Source organism: Hemiscyllium ocellatum, chromosome 2, assembly GCF_020745735.1.
Source record: "Hemiscyllium ocellatum isolate sHemOce1 chromosome 2, sHemOce1.pat.X.cur, whole genome shotgun sequence".
In the NCBI taxonomy this organism is placed as follows: domain Eukaryota; kingdom Metazoa; phylum Chordata; class Chondrichthyes; order Orectolobiformes; family Hemiscylliidae; genus Hemiscyllium; species Hemiscyllium ocellatum.
Genome location: NC_083402.1, coordinates 138,709,252 through 138,728,062, shown reverse-complemented (window position 1 = coordinate 138,728,062; position 18,811 = coordinate 138,709,252). Strand labels below are relative to the sequence as shown.

Here is an 18,811-nt window from a genome sequence, read left to right as displayed (position 1 = left end):
GAAGGGGAAGGATGCAGAGGGGGTTGGGTAGGGGCGAGGGGAGGTAAAGTGTGAAGATGGGCGGAAAGAGTGGAGAAATGGGGAAGGGGAAGGATGCAGAGGGGGTTGGGTAGGGGTGAGGGGAGGGGGCGGTAAAAGGTGGAGAAATGGGGAAGGGAGGGTGGCGGAGAAGGATGCAGAGGGGGTGGGGTAGGGGGAGAGAGAGGTGGCGGAGATGGGTGAGGGGAGGGAGAGAGGTGAGGGGAGGGGAAGGGTGAGGTTTGGCAGAAAAGGTGGAGAAATGGGGAAGAAGGGGTGGGGAAGAAGGGGGAGAGATGGGGAAGGAGATGGATGCAGAGGAGGGAAAAGGAGGGTGGAAAGGGTGGAGAAGTGGGGAAGGGGAAGGATGCAGAGGGGGTTGGGTTGGGGAGGGGAGGAGATGGAGCAGAGGAGGAGGCGGGAGTAAGAGGATAGGCATCAGCGGCGGCACCTCCTCCCGGGGCCGGCCTGTGGCGCTGCCTTCGAGGCTCGGGTTTGAACCTGGAGGTGGGGTAAGAGCGACAGGCTCCGTCCCGAGAGGGGGTGAAGGCGGCGGCTTCTCCCCCCCCACCTCACCTTACCTCAGCCCACCGCGGTCAGTGAGAGAGTCCGGGTAAGATGCGGCTGCCGCCCGGGACTGGGAGTCCGCCATGGAGGAGGGGAGGAGGAGGAGGAGGGAGGGAGCGGCTGAAGATGTAGGGGCAGGAGGGAGGCAGGCCGAGTCTCTCAGGATGTCCGAGAGCGAGAGCGGGAGCGGTGGCGGCGGCGGCGGCGGCCTGAAGACGGTGCGGGTCTGGCGCGAGGCGGCTCGCCGCTGCCGCAAACTCCGCGGCAACTGGCGGCAGTTGAGCGCGAGCGGCCCGCGCCTCAGCCTCCCCTCGGACATCGGGCACGTGCAGGTGCTCAACCTCGCCAACAACTCGCTGCTCGAGCTGCCCGACGGCCTCGACTCGTCGCTGTCCGAGCTGCGGGCGCTGATCCTGCGGAGGAACCGCCTGAGGCGCCTGCCCTCCCGGCTCTGCGGCCTGCCGCTGCTCGACGAGCTCGACCTGGCGCACAACTGCCTGGCGGCGCTGCCGGCCGAGCTGGGGGCGCTGGGCCGCCTCCGCCGCCTGTGCCTCAGCCACAACAAGCTGCAGCAGCTGCCGCCCGAGGTCGGCGGCCTGTCCGCCCTCGAGGAGCTCGACGTCAGCTTCAACGAGCTGCGCCAGCTGCCGGCCAGCCTGGGCCTACTCGCCCGGCTCCGCGCCCTGGACGTCGACCACAACCGCCTGAGCCACTTCCCGCCTCAGATCCTGCAGCTGGCCGAGCTGGAGGAGCTGGATCTCTCCGGCAACCAGATCCGGGCCCTGCCCCGGGACCTCCCGAGGCTGCGCTCCGTCAAGATCCTGTGGCTGAGCAGCCTGCGCCTATCGGCGCTGCCCGACACCTTCTGCGGCCTGGCCGCCCTCGAGAGCCTCATGCTGGACAACAACGGCCTGCGGGCCGTGCCCGAGCGCTTCGGCGAGCTGCGCCGCCTCAAGATGATCAACCTGTCGTCGAACCGCCTGGAGGAGTTCCCCGGCGCGCTGCTGCAGCTCACCGGCCTCGAGGAGCTCTACCTCAGCCGCAACGAGCTGTCCGTCATCCCGGCCGGCATCGCCGCCTTCAGCAACCTGGCCGCCCTGTGGCTGGACAACAACAAGGTGCGCTTCCTGCCCGACTCCATCGTGGAGCTCTCCAACCTGGAGGAGCTGGTGCTGCAGGGCAACCAGATCGCCATCCTGCCCGACTCCTTCGGCAACCTCTCCAAAGTCAGCCTCTGGAAGATCAAGGACAACCCCCTGATCCAGCCGCCCTACGAGGTCTGCATGAAGGGCATCCCCTACATCGCGGCCTACCAGAAGGAGCTGGCGCTCTCGCAGCCCGCCGTCAAACCCAGGCTCAAGCTGGTGCTGATGGGCTCCAAAGGCGCCGGCAAGACCTCTCTCAGGCAGTGCCTGGTTGGGAATGCACCTTGTGCCCCTGCAACTCACGCCAAGGGAATCGAGGTGACCCAGTGGGTGGCGGATGCTGAGAAAAACCTGACCTTCATTGTCTACGACTTGGCTGGGGACCAGAACTATGATCTTATCCAGCCCTTCTTCCTCTCCCCGGGTGCGCTGTACGTGCTGGTGGTCAGCCTGAGAGCCTATGCCCCCGATCGGTTTTATGAGCTGGTTGGGTATTTCTTGCACTTGCTCGGTGCCAGGGTCCCTCACGGGGTCGTGTGTGTGGTGGGAGCGCATGTGGACCAATGCAATGAGAAAGAGGTGGAGGAAAAGTGCCTGGACATCCATCATCAGATCGCCCTGCAGGAGAAGAGAGATGTTGAGTCCATGCAGGCTGTGGCCGAGAAGGTGGATGGGGCACTGGGGCAAGAATTTGACCTGCGAGCTACAAGCCCACATGCACCCTTTTACGGAGTCTCTGATAAGAATTTGAGGAGGAAGAAGGCCCAGGTACAGTACCTATTGAACAACCGTCTTCAGATCCTGTCCCCAGTTATCACTGTCAGCTGTCAGGGGGACCATGTTGGAATTACTCGCTTGAAGGAAAAGCTTCTTTCTGTGGCTGAACATAGAGAGATTTTCCCGAATCTGCATAGAGTCTTACCCAAATCCTGGCAGAGGCTGGAGGAACTGCATTATAAACCTCAAGAGCTCTGGCTTTCCTGGTGGGATTCTGCCAGGTTGGGATTACAAGCTGGTCTTACTGAGGACCGACTCCAAAGCGCCCTGTCCTATCTGCACGAAAGTGGCAAGCTGCTGTATTTTGAGGACAGTCTGACTCTCAAAGAGTGCGTCTTTCATAACTTGACCAAGCTGATTGACATCCTGAATGTCTTCTTCCAGCGCGATGCCTCAGTTCTGCTCCAGAAACTCTTGGCAGATGCCAACATTGATGAGCTGAGGGCAACACAACTCCATCATTATGTGGAGGGATTCCTGCTTCATGGACTGCTCCCTCTGCACATCATTCGTCTGCTTCTCAAGCCGCATATTAAAACTCAGCAGGATCTTCATTTGATTCTGGAACTACTGGAGAAGATGGGACTCTGTTACTGCCTCAACAAACCTAAAATTACCCCTATAAATGGTGTACCCATTTGGTTTAAATTTCCCTGTTATGTGAAAAATGAAGTTCCCCATGCAGAAGCCTGGATCAATGGGTCCAACCTTTCTGGACAACAGTTGGCAATTGAACAGCTCCAAGTGGAGTATAGTTTCCCTTTTTTGTTCCCACCAGGCTTATTTCCCAGATATAGTGTCCAGATCAACTCTCATGTTGTACACCGGTCAGATGGCAAGTACCAGATCTTTGCTTACAGGGGCAAGGTTCCAGTGGTGATCAGTTACAGACCAACCCAAAGTAGCTTGCAAGCAGACACCTTATCTATTGCTAGTCATGCATCTTTGCCAAATATTTGGACTGCATGGCAAGCCATAATTCCTCTGATGGAAGAACTGAATGTACTCCTCCAGGAATGGCCGGGGTTATACTTCACTGTGCATGTCCTGTGCTCTAAGTGCCTTAAAAGAGGGTCTTCAAATCCTCACACCTTTCCAGGTAAGATATTTTGATAATTAGAAGCAACTGTCTCAACACCTCTTGTATGTGAGATTCATTAAGCTTTCACGTATAATTATTTGTGCTGTAGGAACATTAGGCCTTTCAAATACTTCCAGCAGTGGAATTTCATTTTGCAATTATAGATGTGATGCTTCTTGAATCCCTCCCTGACTTTGTAACTGTTTCCTTATTCCATAATCAATAATTTTGGAAATATGGTCCATGGGCTGATTCATAATGTCAGGTGACAGGGAGGACTGTAGATGCTGGAGATTAGAGTCGAGAGTGTGGTGCTGAAAAAGCACAGCAGGTTAGTTTTACCCTTATTCCTGATGAAGGACTTTTATCGAAAACGTCGATTTTCCTGCTCCTGGGATGCTGTCTGACTTGCTGTGCTTTTCCCGCACCAGATTCTCGACTCTGATTCATAGTGTAAGTCATTGGTTCTGACCGGTTTTCTTATGATTCATCAGCTGCACCAGTGCTAACCATTCTCCTTAGCAATTACATGATGTTATAACCAGAATAACTTTCTCAGATGCAGCATAGGCTGCCAGAACTGAAAACTACAACAATATGTCTTATTAGCAAACCTTTACTGCTATCATATCCACTGTGATTTTCGCATAGCTAGGAGAAGGGAGTGTAAATGTTTGAGAGAGGAGAAACTTTGTGGATGTCTCTTGAGAATCTGGGTATTTCCACAATCCCCAGCCTCTTTCTCAATAAAAACTATGTAGTCTTCCTTTGGCCTGCCTTGCCTCATCCAATGGAAATTCCCCCACTGTCTAACACACATCTTACAAAAGCAGATGCACTGAGGGAAGGGTCTTTTTCCACAGGCGCTGCATGACTTGTTGAGTATTTCCCACATGTTCTATTTTTTAAATTCCCACAGTGAATTTTCTTTCTTCATAGTCATAGTGTGGGCGGCACGGTGGCACAGTGGTTAGCACTGCTGCCTCACAGCGCCTGAGACCCGGGTTCAATTCCCGACTCAGGCGACTGACTGTGTGGAGTTTGCACGTTCTCCCCGTGTCAGCGTGGGTTTCCTCCGGGTGCTCCGGTTTCCTCCCACAGTTCAAAGATGTGTGGGTCAGGTGAATTGGCTATGCTAAATTGCCCATAGTGTTAGGTAAGGGGTAAATGTAGGGGAACGGGTGGGTTTCGCTTCGGCGGGTCGGTGTGGACTTGTTGGGCCGAAGGGCCTGTTTCCACACTGTAAATCTAATCTAATCTAATCTAACGTCTCTGACAACTTCTGTGCTCTAAGCTCTTTATTGTGTTGAAGTCTTTTCTGTCAAGGGCTAGTCAGAACTATTCCTCACTGTGTTGGAATATCTTGCTTATGGCATGCACTGCTTTTATGATAAAGGTATAGTGTCTACTTCCTAACTGTTTAATGACTGTGGAACATATGATTAGGTATGACAGCTTCACTGACTGCATTGGTTTGCATGCAGCACTGATTCTTGATTTCTCCTTTTAATATTCATGCTTAAAAGGTGTTATAAATTTGGATTCTTGACTAATTGGGAGCAAAGGTAAGCAACGCTGTCACAAGACTTGGATTTGGTAGAATCTTCCAGTTGGTGAGTGTTTTGGCTCCCTTTGTGGCTCAATGAGTTCATCCATTGAATTGTCGGATAGTGTTTGAACAGACATTTCTGATTCAGTCCTGGCCTGTGATTTCCCTTGGCAAGAAGAGTGCTAGAATTAAAGTTATTCCCTGTAATGGAAAGTGAATTATCTGAGGTTCCCAGTCCTGAAAGCTTTTAAGTTACCACATCATTATTAAAAATTCAAGGTGGGTGTCTATATAGCTAGTTCTCCTTTAGGGTGAGTAAAACCCTGCATTCTCATTCCTGTATCCAGCAACCTGCTGGTTCAGGTGAGGGATTGAGGTAAGATCAACTCCGATGTCTTTGGGAAAGATTTACCATTGCTTCCAGACTCTCAGGTATAAAGTCAGGAGCCATATGTGTCAGGGGAGCCTATGCAATGACAGACTTTGGAGTGGAGATCTTGGAAGGTGGTTAGTCTGTGGCATTCTCTTCCCCTGAAAGCAGGGCTGGCAGGGTCGTCACATATCCTCAAGGATGAGTTGAACAGCCTTTCCCTAGACCAGGGATTCTAGGGATGTGTTGGGCCCAGTGGGAACATGGAGTTAAGACCACATTCAGATTAACTATAATCTTGTGTAATGGCAGAGCAATCTCAAAAGCTTGAATGGCCCACTCTTGTTCTTTAGACTAGATTCCTTACAATATGGAAACAGGCCCTTCGGCCCAACAAATCCACACCGACCCTCCACAGAGTAACCCACCCAGACCCATTCCCCTATCCTTTTTTATCACTGACTAATGCAACTAACACTATGGGCAATTTAGCATGGCCAATTCACCTGACCTGCCCACCTTTGGATTGTGGGAGGAAACTGGCACACCTGGAGGAAACCCACGCAAACACTGGGAGAATGTGCAAACTCAACACAGACAAGTTGCCTGAGGTGGGAATCTAACCCGAGTCCTTGGCGCTGGGAGGCAGCAGGGCTAACCAGTGAGCCATTGTACCACCCTTTGTTCCTATTATTGCCCAGTAGTCCTGTACATTTGTTTCCCTCATTCTAGGATCCCGCACCAAATCATTCTAGAGCAAGTTGATTTTTTTGCTTCTTTTAACTAAATCGCTTAAATAAACAATCATGTGTGTGCCTCTTAACCACCTACCAGTTCAGATTGTTTAACCTGGTGTAATTAAAGCACACTTACGAGAATGGAGTTTGACTGGTCCAATGTCTCACTTGGGCCAGGCAGGGAGAATGGGCTTGTTCTGGTTACTTTGTCCATGACCTCTGTTTAATGTTTAACTGATCCACAAAGGATTCATCCTGCAACGGTCAATAGTTTCCTTTTAAAGTCCTACACATTGTTCAACCTGGTGCGTTTTGTGGGTACTGGACAAACTTAAGACTTGCACTACAAAGGTTTTTCCTTTTAATGTTTAACCTCCTGTCGTGAATGGGAATGCATCGGGTGATTTTTCACTCGGGGGTTTGCCAGCGATGTTCACATGTGACCTTGGTTGTGGATGGCATGTAGAAATGACGTTCTGTCAGTAACAAACTCACTCTGTTATTCCTTTTAAACTGCCTTGTTGTAAGCATACTTTGTTCTTTAGCTATATGGCCCAGTTTCTTTTTCTTTTCTCCATCCATCCTCCCCCCCCCTGCACTCTGCCAACACCCATTAGTTAGTTATGTCGGTCTCTTTGGTGTCTGGCTTTGTTTTCTGCTGAGGAATTTATAGGGAGATACTGGCCAAGCAGATGCTCCTTTAGAAAAATGATCTGGGGCCTCACTGAATTTAATGATAAGTTGAGTTTTCCAACTAACTTGATCTTGGTTGAAAGCTTTGATCAGAAATTCATGCTTTGAGGTCACTGAGTCAGAACCAGGTGCAGTGTCACATGCTTTTAAACTAGCTGTAAATTACAGTACAGTACCATTCCTGAAGGTCATGGGTTCAAGCCTACCGAAAAGGTTTGAATGGGTGGCTCTAGGTCTTACTGAAAAAAGAATTGCATCTGAAGGAAGCATGTGCAAATTGGCCAGCAAACTCTGGTAAGGAAGATTGCGGATCATCATAAGCTGCTGGCAAATTTGAATCACACTGCTGCTGCGGCCTTTACAAGAACAGCATCCTGTGCATAATGTCTCTGTTTCATGAATTTTCTGTTTCGGCTAACTCTCCAAAGTTTCTTGGGCAATTTAAGTTGTGTAGTTAATGGGCAGTATTGTTTTGAATATATGATGACAATTGATTATCAAACCATTTCTCCTGCCAAAAAAGTAGTGGTGATTAAGTACAAAGTCTAATTTCATTCAAGTTTTGAATTACTTTAGGAATTTTAAAAATATATTTTTCTTTGCCTTTCTTACCTTCTATTGTTTTGAGTGGAATCTTAGAGTTACTGTGTCTTAGAGCTTGGGCTCCGTCATCCATTCAGAGGTCTCACGTTCCCAACAATCTTGCGGACAAAATAAATGCCCAAAACGTGATTGTGAATACATGAAGGATGTTAATGATGGTTTGCCACCTACTCTATCTGAATCTGAGCTACAGTCTTTCCATTTTCTTTCCATTCTTTCATGGGATGAGTGTGTCAGTAGCAGCATTTGTTGCTCATTCTTTGCCCTCAAAATGATGGTAGTGAACTACCTTCTCAGCCCACAGCAACTCCTCCAGTGTAGTTGCGTGAACTGTGACTATTCAGGAGTTGTTTAGGAGAACTGAATGAAAAGGCTTAGCAAGCCAAAGAGTAGCTAGGAAACAGTCATATGCTGAAGTACCATGTAGACCAGCTTTGATAAGTATGGAGTTCGTTCTTTTTTTTTTGCAACAGGAACACACTGTAGCACCAGCCAGCTCTGAATCAGTCCCCTGTGGTAGTGCTTATATTTTTGGAGTTTCTTCTTTGAAGGATATTGACAAATTGTAGAATGATTACAGCAAAGACAGGCCATTTAGCCCTATGAGGAAGCAATTTGCCTTGTGCTGCTCCCTCCTTTTATCTGGGGCCCTGAAAATGTTTTCTTCTGCGCAACTGATCCAATTTCCTTTTGAAAACCTCAGTTGATTCTCGCTCTGTCAAATGGGTTTTTGCAACAATCAGATTTGCTTCCTGCTATAAGCGTAAAGCTATGGCCTGGTGGTATTATTGCTAGACTATGAATTCAGAGTCTTATAATATTTTTCATTACTCTGTATAGGCCCTTGATGTGTGCATATTGTCTGAAGTCAAGGGAAACACAGCAACACTTGAGAATTATTCTCTTGCTGTGAAGTGCTTTATGACACCCGGACTATGATTAATAAAAGCAAACTTATTTCATTTTGCATTTTGGCTCTCAAGCTTGGTAGTAGGTTTCTCACTTGAAAATGCTCGGTTGTAATTGGCAGTGTAAGAGGAAGATGGTACAGCAGTATTAATATGCCACCAGAAGTGGGTTTAACCACTTGAATGATGCACTGGAATAGATGAGAAAAGAAAATCACTGATGCAAAGCAGTTGCACTGCAAGTTGCATAACTCAGCTTAAGCAATCAGGACTGATCAATGATGCTGTATCATATAAATTTCATTGCCATTAATTTTTTTGAGGGGATCAAGGGTTATGTGGTGAAGGTAGGAGGATGGGGTTAAAAAAACATCAGCCATGATTGAATGTTGGAGCAGGCTTGATGGGTCAAATGGCCTAATTCTGCTCCAATGTCCTACAGTCTTATAATCTTTAATTGGATGTAAAGTTTACTTATTTTTATGTTCTTCAGGTCCCCTTGGTAGTTTCTAATGTTTTTAGATTTTGTGCATTAGTTATGTAACGACATTTGGCATACTTTTAAATGCCAAAACTTTAATCTCCCAGGAGATTATTTTCACACTAGTTTCATGCTCCATTTCAAATGATTATTCAAGTTATTAGGGGGTCGGTTAGCTCAGTTGGCCAGATGGCTGGTTTACGAGTGAAGCCAGCAGCATGGGTTCAGTTTCTACACTAGCTGAGGTTGTTATGAAGCTTCATCTGTCTCAAACTCTTTCCCCTTACCTGGTGGTAACCTTCAGGTTAAACCACCATGAAGTGTCTTTCTCTAATAAGACATCAGCCTCGGTCTGTTAGGACTATGGCGACGGCACGTTACAATGGAGCCCAAGAAGGAAATTTTCCAAATGGGTAAATTATTCAAAGAGATTGGCCGTAACAAGTGCTTTAAATCCTGAGAGGCATAGGTTTAGGGGGTAAGTATCAAGGCATGCGATCTACACAACTAAAGGCTTGGCCACTAGTAGTGGGATTAAGAGAAAGACTGATGAACGAGAGGTCAGAATTGGAGGAGTGCAGAATTCTTAAGGGGGATTTTGGGCTGGACAAGACTGAAGTAATTAGTGCTTTTTAAAAAAATTTGTTTAATTCATGCATTGTGTGTGATCCAGAGTAGAGGGATGATGGTGAGTGGCACTTCCTGGGTGTTAAGATGTGGGCAGCAGTGTTTTGGATGAGTTCACAGTAGTCGAGCGAATATTTCATTGCCATTCCACCACTAAACAACTTCGATATTGCACCTCAGTCTGCTGCAGACATTCAAAGGAGATCTACATTTAAATCAAATTTACTTTAACAACATAGAGGTTGACTACTCATTTTTGTTCATGGTTGAGCCAAGCATTTTTGACTTCTTGTTGCTGAAACTTTGGGATGTTTAACCCAAGGGTTTAAAGATGCTCTATAAATGGAACTTGTCATCCAAAGCATAAATAACAATAACAACTAAATTTGCAGTCCCATTCCCCTTGCAATAACAATGAGAAATGATTGTAGTGTACGACTCTATAACCAGCATTCGAACTGACACATGAGCAAATTTGATTGAGACTTGGGTGAAGTAGAATGAAATTCTAACAGACTTTATTCTGTGTAAGTTTAGCATTGGTGGAAACTTACTGTTTAAGGAAAGCACTGTGACTATGGAGCTATAATTTATACCTCCCACATATGCAGCCATGGTGCATTAATAGGAATTGTGTGTTACCTGAAAACACTGCAATGGAGTGGTTAAGTGTTTCAGTAGGTTGGATGCTAGTCAGCTACTAGCTTCCAGATGTCCTTTCCTCTTGTGCAGCTGTTGACCAGCTGTGGGTTGCCACATGGAAACAATAAGAACCATGTCTTGGATCAGCACGTGTGTGAAGGATCTGAAGCAACTGAGCAAAGAAACTTACCCCATCAGAACAAGGAGAGTAAATAACACTGATATCCAGTAGCAATTGGGAGTAGAGATGCAGACTGGCCCTTCTGTCATAAAGCTGCACTGGAACATTCTGCCTGCACAGACCAACCCGATCCAGTGCATAATATATAGACATTTCAGGCTGCCGAATAGACGGATGTTAGCAGATTATAAAATAAAGTTGTCATTTTTTTGGCCCTTTCAATGAATCCAAGGGCACTGAGGCCAAATGTAGCCTGGCAGAGATTATGTAACTAATGTGACCATATCCTGATTTGGGAGTAATTTTGTTGCACAGTACTATTTCCCATCTCTAGGATAAAGGCCATAACTCTTTTCATAAAGAGAGAGATCCTATAGATGAATTTCTGTAGAGGCCAAGCCCTTTTTTGCATTGGTCCAAATGATTTCTTTTGCTATAAATTCTGTGCTTATAATTCTGTTCCATGGCTACCTGTTGAAGGAACAGCGCTCTAGAAGCTAGTACTTCCAAATAAACCTGTTGGACTTTAACCTGGTGTCGTGATTTTTTAACTTTGTCCAAATGATTTCAGGCAGTGCACCAAGCCTTTTTAGCCAGAACAAGAATTGTTGTGCCAGGAAAAGATCATGTTCTGTTTAGTTTTCTTTCTACCATTCTGGTTGTCACATGTTACGATGACAGAGTTGTTGATTAATTATGACAATCAATCTCTTGTCAATTCATCTACAGAAGACCCAGACATGAGATAGGGAAAATCAGTTGCGGAGTCAGCTTTGGGATCCATTGGTCTAAAGTTGCCTTCCACTGAGCCATATGTCATGTCTCACATTACTCCTATATTGCATCGCAAGATATTATCTCATCTGCATATAAATAAATCAATGTCAGCAGCTTTCAGCATTTCCCTTAGGTGTCTGTCTGTAGTTGGACCACCCGTTCACTGAAATCATATTTTTGTATGTTAGTTTAGAATTTCCCCTGCTACATGCACAATTGTCACCTAGTCCTGTTGTTCAAAACAAGTTCAAACAACTTATCTATAATTTCTTTTTTGCCCTTTAGTCTCTAGAATCCTAAAAGATCAAACATAACCAGTTTTCTTCTATCTCTCCTTACCAGTAAGAGCCTGTTAAATTTACGTTGTTCCTCCATAACCTCAATTATTTTTGGTTGCAAATTTTAATATCCTTTGTGTATCATGGTAGTTCGAAGTTGGTTACCTTTCTCCTCAGGATGGAAATTTTTTTGGATATATTTTACTGTAGTTAGTTGGAGATGGCATGCCTTGTTTTTTAACCATTTATGTAATATTGTCTATTATGCAATAACATATGTAGTTCTCATATAAGTGCGGGTCCTGATCTGCCTCTGGAGTAAAACAGTAAAGTTCTGCTTTGGTTTGACACTGCATGAAGTGTACATTCATTTTGGTTCAACCTGGCTGTGTAAAATTCTTAAACTTGGCTAGAGAGCTTACTCCATTTGATTTCTATATACAGTAAAATGTTTGTAATGTGTGGGGTTTCTCCCAACTCTGGCTGATTAAAAATTTACATTTCCATGCCATATAGAAACATTAGCTGTCTGATTATTTTGACAAAGTATATGTGTGTTCGGGAATGGAGCGCACAGGGTTGAGGGGATTGTTGGTTAGAAAAGCCCCTTTGCACTTTGTGGGTCCACCGGAACCTGCCAAGAGTCCCAAGCCCCCAGTTGCACAAGGTTAATCCCCTCACTTTAGTGATCCCCCAGCCTTTCAAACCTGACCTTCACTTCCCCTCACTGAGACACCCGATCCTGACTTTAACTTGGCACCTATGTGTGGTAAGATTACCTGTTGTCTTACTAGTGCCTGGTGCTATAGCTGCTGACTATCCACTTTATCAGTGGGTTTTCCTCTGGAAACATGCGGTTGTGGTGTGGGGAGTCTCAGTTGAAGCAATGAGTGCTACGTCTGGCACTTAACCTGATGGCTACCTCACAACAAAGAATGGTGGAATCCGTATTGGCTTTATAGCTTGGAGAATGGGGACCAGAGCACCTTTTTAAAGTCCGACCTCAAGTCTTCTTAAAGCTGATGTCTGAAGTTGAATTACATCTGTGAGCATGAAGCCAGTATGTAGAAGAGCATTGGTAACAGAAGACACAGCTGCAAATGGTGGTATGGTTAAAATCAGGGATACTTGAGAATGAAGTTAAAGGCATGCTGATAGTTCGGAGAGTTGTGTGGTTGGAGGACATGATAGAGATGGGGATGGACCATACTACAGTTTGAATATTGTAGGTGAGGTTTGAATGTGAACCAATGTAGGTCAGTGAGTAAGGAGTGACAGGGCGTTGGAAGTTTGGGTGAGTAAAGTGTCAGGCAGCAAAGTTTTGCAATCATCCCAACTCTATGGAGGGTGAAATGTGGGAGATTAGCCAAGAGTACATTTGAACAGTCGAGTCTGGAAATAATAAGACTGCAAGTGAGTATTTAGCAGCAGATGAGATGAGATATGATAAAGTCATGTGATGGTATTGAGATGGAAATAGGAAAATTTAATGATAGGGCAAATATGTGGTTGGAAGTTCATCTAGGGATTAAACTAGCATCAAATTTTCAGCCTGATTCGTTCCTGTGCTGTACTGTTCTATGTTGTCCCAATGACCAGTGTCATTAGATGAGAGGCCATAAGTGGTGCTGTAATATTAAATTAGAGGACATTTCTACTCAACAGTACTAGATGTCAAATAAACAGTTTGATAATTTAGCAAGAATGGAGTAGTCAAGAGAGATGGTGGTGAGCTGTTACCAACATAAATTCTAAAACTTTCAGATGCTGCCATCAAGAGATTGCTGTCCTGCTGTTTCTCATCTAGAAGCTAAGATACATCAGTGTTAATGGTAACTGCAAATGATGCTCTGTTTTTGATTGCAAATGTAAAATGCAACCAGGTGAGTGCAGTCCCACTCAGACAGACTGACATGAGGGGTTGGGGTTACTGGGGGAGAGTGGTGTGGTCAGTTGTCTCAAAGGCTGAGAAGGGCAAGGAAAGATGTTTTACTATTGTCACTTGCTTACTCAATTGTTACTTTGGTGCTGTGGTGGGGAGTAAATCTGATTGGAGGGATTCAGACATTAAGTTCTGAGAAAGATGGGCATGAATCTTTCAGATGTTGTTTCAGGGAATTTGTAGAGGAAAGGGTATTTGGTAGTTTATAAGGTGTGAGAATTTGACAGTTTTTTAAGAAGCTGCACAATGCCAAATTGGGGGGAAAAACAGGAACAACACCTGGAAAAGATAGCTATCAGCAACATGGGGACCATTTCAGGGAGTTGAGTCATTAACAGGTTTGTGTAAATATGTTTTAAACCCAGACGTGGTTCTTATGGACAAGATGTGTATGAGAGAGGGCTTGAGGGGAGCCAGGAGAGAAGCTAGAGAAAGATGCACATTTAGGATTAGGGCAGAAGGAAGCTCTTCAAGTTTGGGCCATGGGCTGGCAGAGGCAGCTGCTCAGGTTGTCCTAATCTTAGAGGCAATTGTCACAATCACAATAGAATTTATTATTTTACTGGTATTCAGGCTCTCGTTAACATTTGCTCTTACACTTAAATAACTAATAATCTTACATAGAAGCACACAGAATTCCATGCATTAGCACTTGGATTAATATCCAGACTCCCCTACTGATGTACTTTGTCATGCTCCATTGTGATACAATTGTACACTCTCAAACATGTAGTCTCACGAAAGACTCTATTGCTAATACACACCTACATTCCACTAATATTCATATGCGGTCATATATAAACGGAAATACTAGAAAATATGCAGCGTTTTGCGTGATCTCATTGGTCTCCTGGAATACAGGAGCCAGCTGTACTCCTTAAGCGTGACCTCTTTCCTCATTTGAGGAAAATGAGACCTCACTGTTACAGTTTGGGCCACTTGGCCAATCATTAGAAATGAATACAGACCACCGGGGAATGCACTGCCATCGGATCGTGGAAGCATATCTAAAAGTGTCTATTAAAATGAATTGGATAAATATGTGCAAAGGAATGCATTGAAAGGGGAAGTGGAACTAATTAGCTCTTTAAACAGCAATGGGCCAAATGACCTTCTGCAGTCTCAGATTCTATCATTCTAGTCTGTAGAAGTATATTTGAAATGTTTGTCTTTTGCTGTAATGATTTAGGATTTTCCACTAAGTACGTGTTGTACAATCGGTGAACAGAATCAAGTAGTCATTTATCTTGTGAAATTCTTTGCATGCTGTTAAGCTGTAAATACTGTATTTGTCCTAATCTTTTAAATCTCTTAGGATCATATCACAATCTTCAAGAATGATAATTCCATGAATCTTCAAAGTAACAAGTAACTTCATGATCTTCCTGGTTGGAAACCTGCCACCTTTTTGTTCTGTTCAGTGTTTCTTCCCGCTGCCTGGAATTCCAAGGTCTACGGATTTGCAGAATTGGTGCTTGTCACGCTGCCTCCTTGAGGATATTTAACTATTTCATTCTCTCTGACAGTGATGAAGCTGATCTTTATTAACCTTTAAAGGGTATGGGGTTGTTAGTTTACTTAGGGTGAGACAATTTCATGATTGACTTTTGAAGATATACTTTTGTCCTTTATTTACTGCTTTCTAATTTATTAAAATATGTAATGCTGCACACTACTGTGCTTTGCCAATTACTGTATGTTTAAAAAATGAAGGAGAACAAGCATTTATAGAGTCATAGAGATGTACAGCATGGAAACAGACCCTTCGGTCCAACCTGTCCATGCCAACCAGATATCCCAACCCAGTCTAGTCCCACCTGCCAGCACCCGGCCCATATCCTTCCAAACCCTTTCTATTCATACACCCATCCAAATGCCTTTTAAATGTTGCAATTGTACCAGCCTCCACCACTTCCTCTGGCAGCTCATTCCATACATGTACCACCCTCTGTGGAATAAGTTGCCCTGTAGATCTCTTTTGTATCTCTTTTATATCTTGTCTATCCATGCCCCTCATAATTTTGTAAACCTCTATAAGGTCACCCCTCTGCCTCCAATGTTCCAGGGAAAACAGTCCCAACCTGTTCAGCCTCCAACCCTGACAACATCCTTGTAAATCTTTTCTGAACCCTTTCAAGTTTCACAACATCTTTCCAATAGGAAGGAGTCCAGAATTGCACGCAATATTCCAACAGTGGCCTAACCAATGTCCTGTACAGCCACAACATGACCTCCCAACTCGTGTACTCAATACTCTGACCAATAGAGGAAAGCATACCAAATGCCGCCTTCACTATCCTATCAACCTGCGACTCCACTTTCAAGGCGCTATGAACCTGCACTCCCATTTATGGTGCCTTTTATGATCTCAGAACACCATACACTCTTCATAGGTAATGAACCACATTGACTACTAAGTCTCCTACAGTGGTTGCAACGTGTGCAAAGAAAGATCCCACAAACAGTACTGAGATAAATGATCAGGCAGTGTGTGCTAGTGATAAGTGTTGTTTTATACATATTGATGAGGGCATTTGAAGAATGGCCTTTTTCTTTTGCTGTCATACCATGAGATATTTTACATTCATTCAGGAGGGTAGATAATACCTTTATTTAACACATCATGCAAAATAATAGCACCTTCGAGTGTAGCAATGCCCAGGTAATGTTGAAGCATCAACCTGGATTATGTGTTCATATCTATGGAGTGGGGCTTAGGCCACAACCTTTTGACCCTTAACCTTCTCACCTGCAATATTTCACAGATTGAACAATTGTGTTATCGAACAGTGTTCCCGTATACAGATGCTATTGTTCAGGCTGCACACGCACTGCATTACTTAGTATTGGACTGTCCTGTTGGGTGTCATTTTTCTTTCTGTCCAAGTCAACTGATGGCCTGAATACTGTCATCGTAGTGAATCTGTTCCAAACATCAAGAGCACCATCGAGTTTCACTGTGATCATTAAATTAGCCAATTGACTTTGACATCGCCAGAATTTCTGTAATTCTGAAAGAAAATAAAGACTTGTCTTTTATATAGCACCCATCATCCTCTCAAGATTTTCAATGTGTTTTTACCACCAATAAGACCTTGAGGTGTAGTCACTGCTGTAAGGTAGAAATTACAGACAGTTGGTTAGGTTTTTAACTGCATTTGTGTTATGATTGCCTGTTCATTTCTCGGGGGTGGGCTTGGAAATTCTCTTTGCTCTGTAGCTCAAGATTGAACTCTGCAACACCTTAGCTTTCAATGAGATTTACTTTTTTTGAGTACTGACTTCAGAATTGTCTGCTAAAATCTTTTAACAAAAAATTAAAACAGTATTAACTGTTCCTCAAGTTGATACACATCCTGTTGAATCAGCAAGTAGAAGAAATTGAGACCATCGGTACAAAAGCTGACCTGAAGTTGAGGAAATCTCATGCGTAAATTAAAACCGAAGCTTTTTCAAGTGTCCAAGGCAGTGATGTGACAGTGATATTTTGGGGAAGCTATAAACCAAGACTTGAGCTTGCAGCTCTTTTCAGATGAATTTCCTGACTTGATTGTTTGCTTTTAAAAGAAAAACTGTTACTTTTTTTTAGTGATTTTTTTTCGTAGCCTCAGGATATCCTGCAATGCTTAAAGCCATTGAAATGCCTTTTGAAGCGTAGTCACTGTTTAATGTTTTTATTCGTTCTTGGGATATGGGCGTTGCTGGATGGCCAGGATTTATCACCCGCCACTAGTTGCCCTTGAGAAGGTGGTGGTGAGTCACTTTCTTGAATCGCTGCAGTCCACTTGCTGAAGGTATACCCACAATATCCTAAGGGGGAGTGCTTCCAGGATTTTCACCTAGCAACACTGAAGAAATGGTGACATATTTCCGAATCAGGATAGAGAGTGGCTGAAGGGGTACTTACAGATGATGGTGTTCTTAATGGTACTGGCTGAGTGTTTGAAAAGTACTGTCTTAAGGAGCCTTGATAAATTTCTGCAGTGTTTTTGTAGATGACGCAAGTACTGCTAATGAGCATTGGTGGTGGAAGGAGTGATTGTTTGTTAATGGGCCAGTCAAATGGCTGCTTTGTCAGAATGTCAAACTACTTGACCAATGCTGAAGCTGAACTCATCCAGACAAATGTGGAGTGTAATGTCTCAGTCCTAACTTGTGCCATGATGGACATGCTTTAGGGAGCCAAGAGGTGAGTTTGAATGATCCAAGCTTCTGACCTGCTCATGTAGCCACAGTATGTAGATGGCTACTCCCCAGGTCACTTTCCTCTTAATGGTACTCGCTCTCGCTCGCTCTCTTGCTCTCTCTCCACCCAAGAATGTTGATAGTCGAAGATTCAGTAATGATAATGCCATTGAATGTCAAAGGACAGTGGTTAGAGTAATTCTTGTTGGAGCTGATTGTTAGCTGGCATTTTTGTGATGCAAATGTTAGTTGCCAGCCCGAAACGTCAATTCTCCTGCTCCTTGGATGCTGCCTGACCTGCTGCGTTTTTCCAGCAACACATTTTCAGCTCTGATCTCCAGCATCTACAGTCCTCACTTTCTCCAGCCATTTGTCAGCCCAAAGTTGGATCGTGCCCTGATTTCCTGAATATGGAAATGGTCTGTTTCAGTATCTGATGAATCACCAAATGGTGCTGTACATTGTGCAATTACAATTGACCGTTCCCATTTCTGACTTTATGATAGAGGGAAGATCGTTGATGCGGCAGCTGAAGATGGTTGGGCCTAGGACTCTACCTGAGGAACCCCTGCAGAGATGAATGACTGCCAACAATCTTAACCACCTTCTTTGTGCTAGATATGACTCCTATCAATGGAGAATTTTTCCTGTAATTTCCATTGACTTTAATATTGCTAGATCTATTTCAGCTGCACTTGCAACATTTTAAAGTGCTTTAGATGTCCTGAGGTGGCAAATTGCAGGTCTGTTTTTTTTTTCAAATTTAAAACAAATAACTAATCACTGGACTGTGGCTGTTTTCCCTTTCAGGAGAATCTCGGACCAGTGGGCATAGCCTTAAAATAAAGGATTGCACATTTAAAATGAATGAGGAGGAATTTCTTCCTTTTTTGGAATGGAGATTCCGCTTGGTAGAACTGAACTCATGCTGGATGCATTGGTCCAATAGAACTACAATTCAGTTACGAATTGATGTTAGTGCACAGCACAAAACTGATGATAACTGTCAGTCTGAATGATTGGAACAAAAATCTCACAATTCAGAATGAGAGGTGATTTTGAGATTAGCAATTAAGTACAATTTGGGGGCATTGGCAAGAGTTGATTAGTGAGCTCAAATCTTAATACCTGAAGTTAGTAAAGTACTGATTCTGTGTACTGCTGTCCTTCTAACTAGTGAGTAGTAGCATTTCATGTACTCGATTTAAACATTGGGAGAAGCATCAATTGGGAAATTTGAATCTAGATAT

General features: G+C 44.5%; 1 protein-coding gene across 3 annotated transcripts in view; it reads left to right on the top strand.

The window, feature by feature from the left end:
- Positions 1–440: 440 nt before the first annotated feature.
- mfhas1 (multifunctional ROCO family signaling regulator 1) overlaps positions 441–18,811 on the top strand; it is an 81,189-nt gene continuing 62,818 nt past the window's right edge. For 2 of the 3 annotated variants that reach the window (XR_009645775.1, XM_060840550.1), the window contains exon 1: positions 442–3,606. Coding sequence is in view for 2 of the 3 variants with exons in the window: in XM_060840550.1 (XP_060696533.1) it covers positions 669–3,606 (2,938 nt within the window). In the remaining variant the exon portion in view is untranslated. Of the gene's footprint in view, positions 3,607–18,067; positions 18,619–18,811 lie in introns of those variants that run through there. The other variant, XM_060840560.1, reaches the window with a different exon arrangement.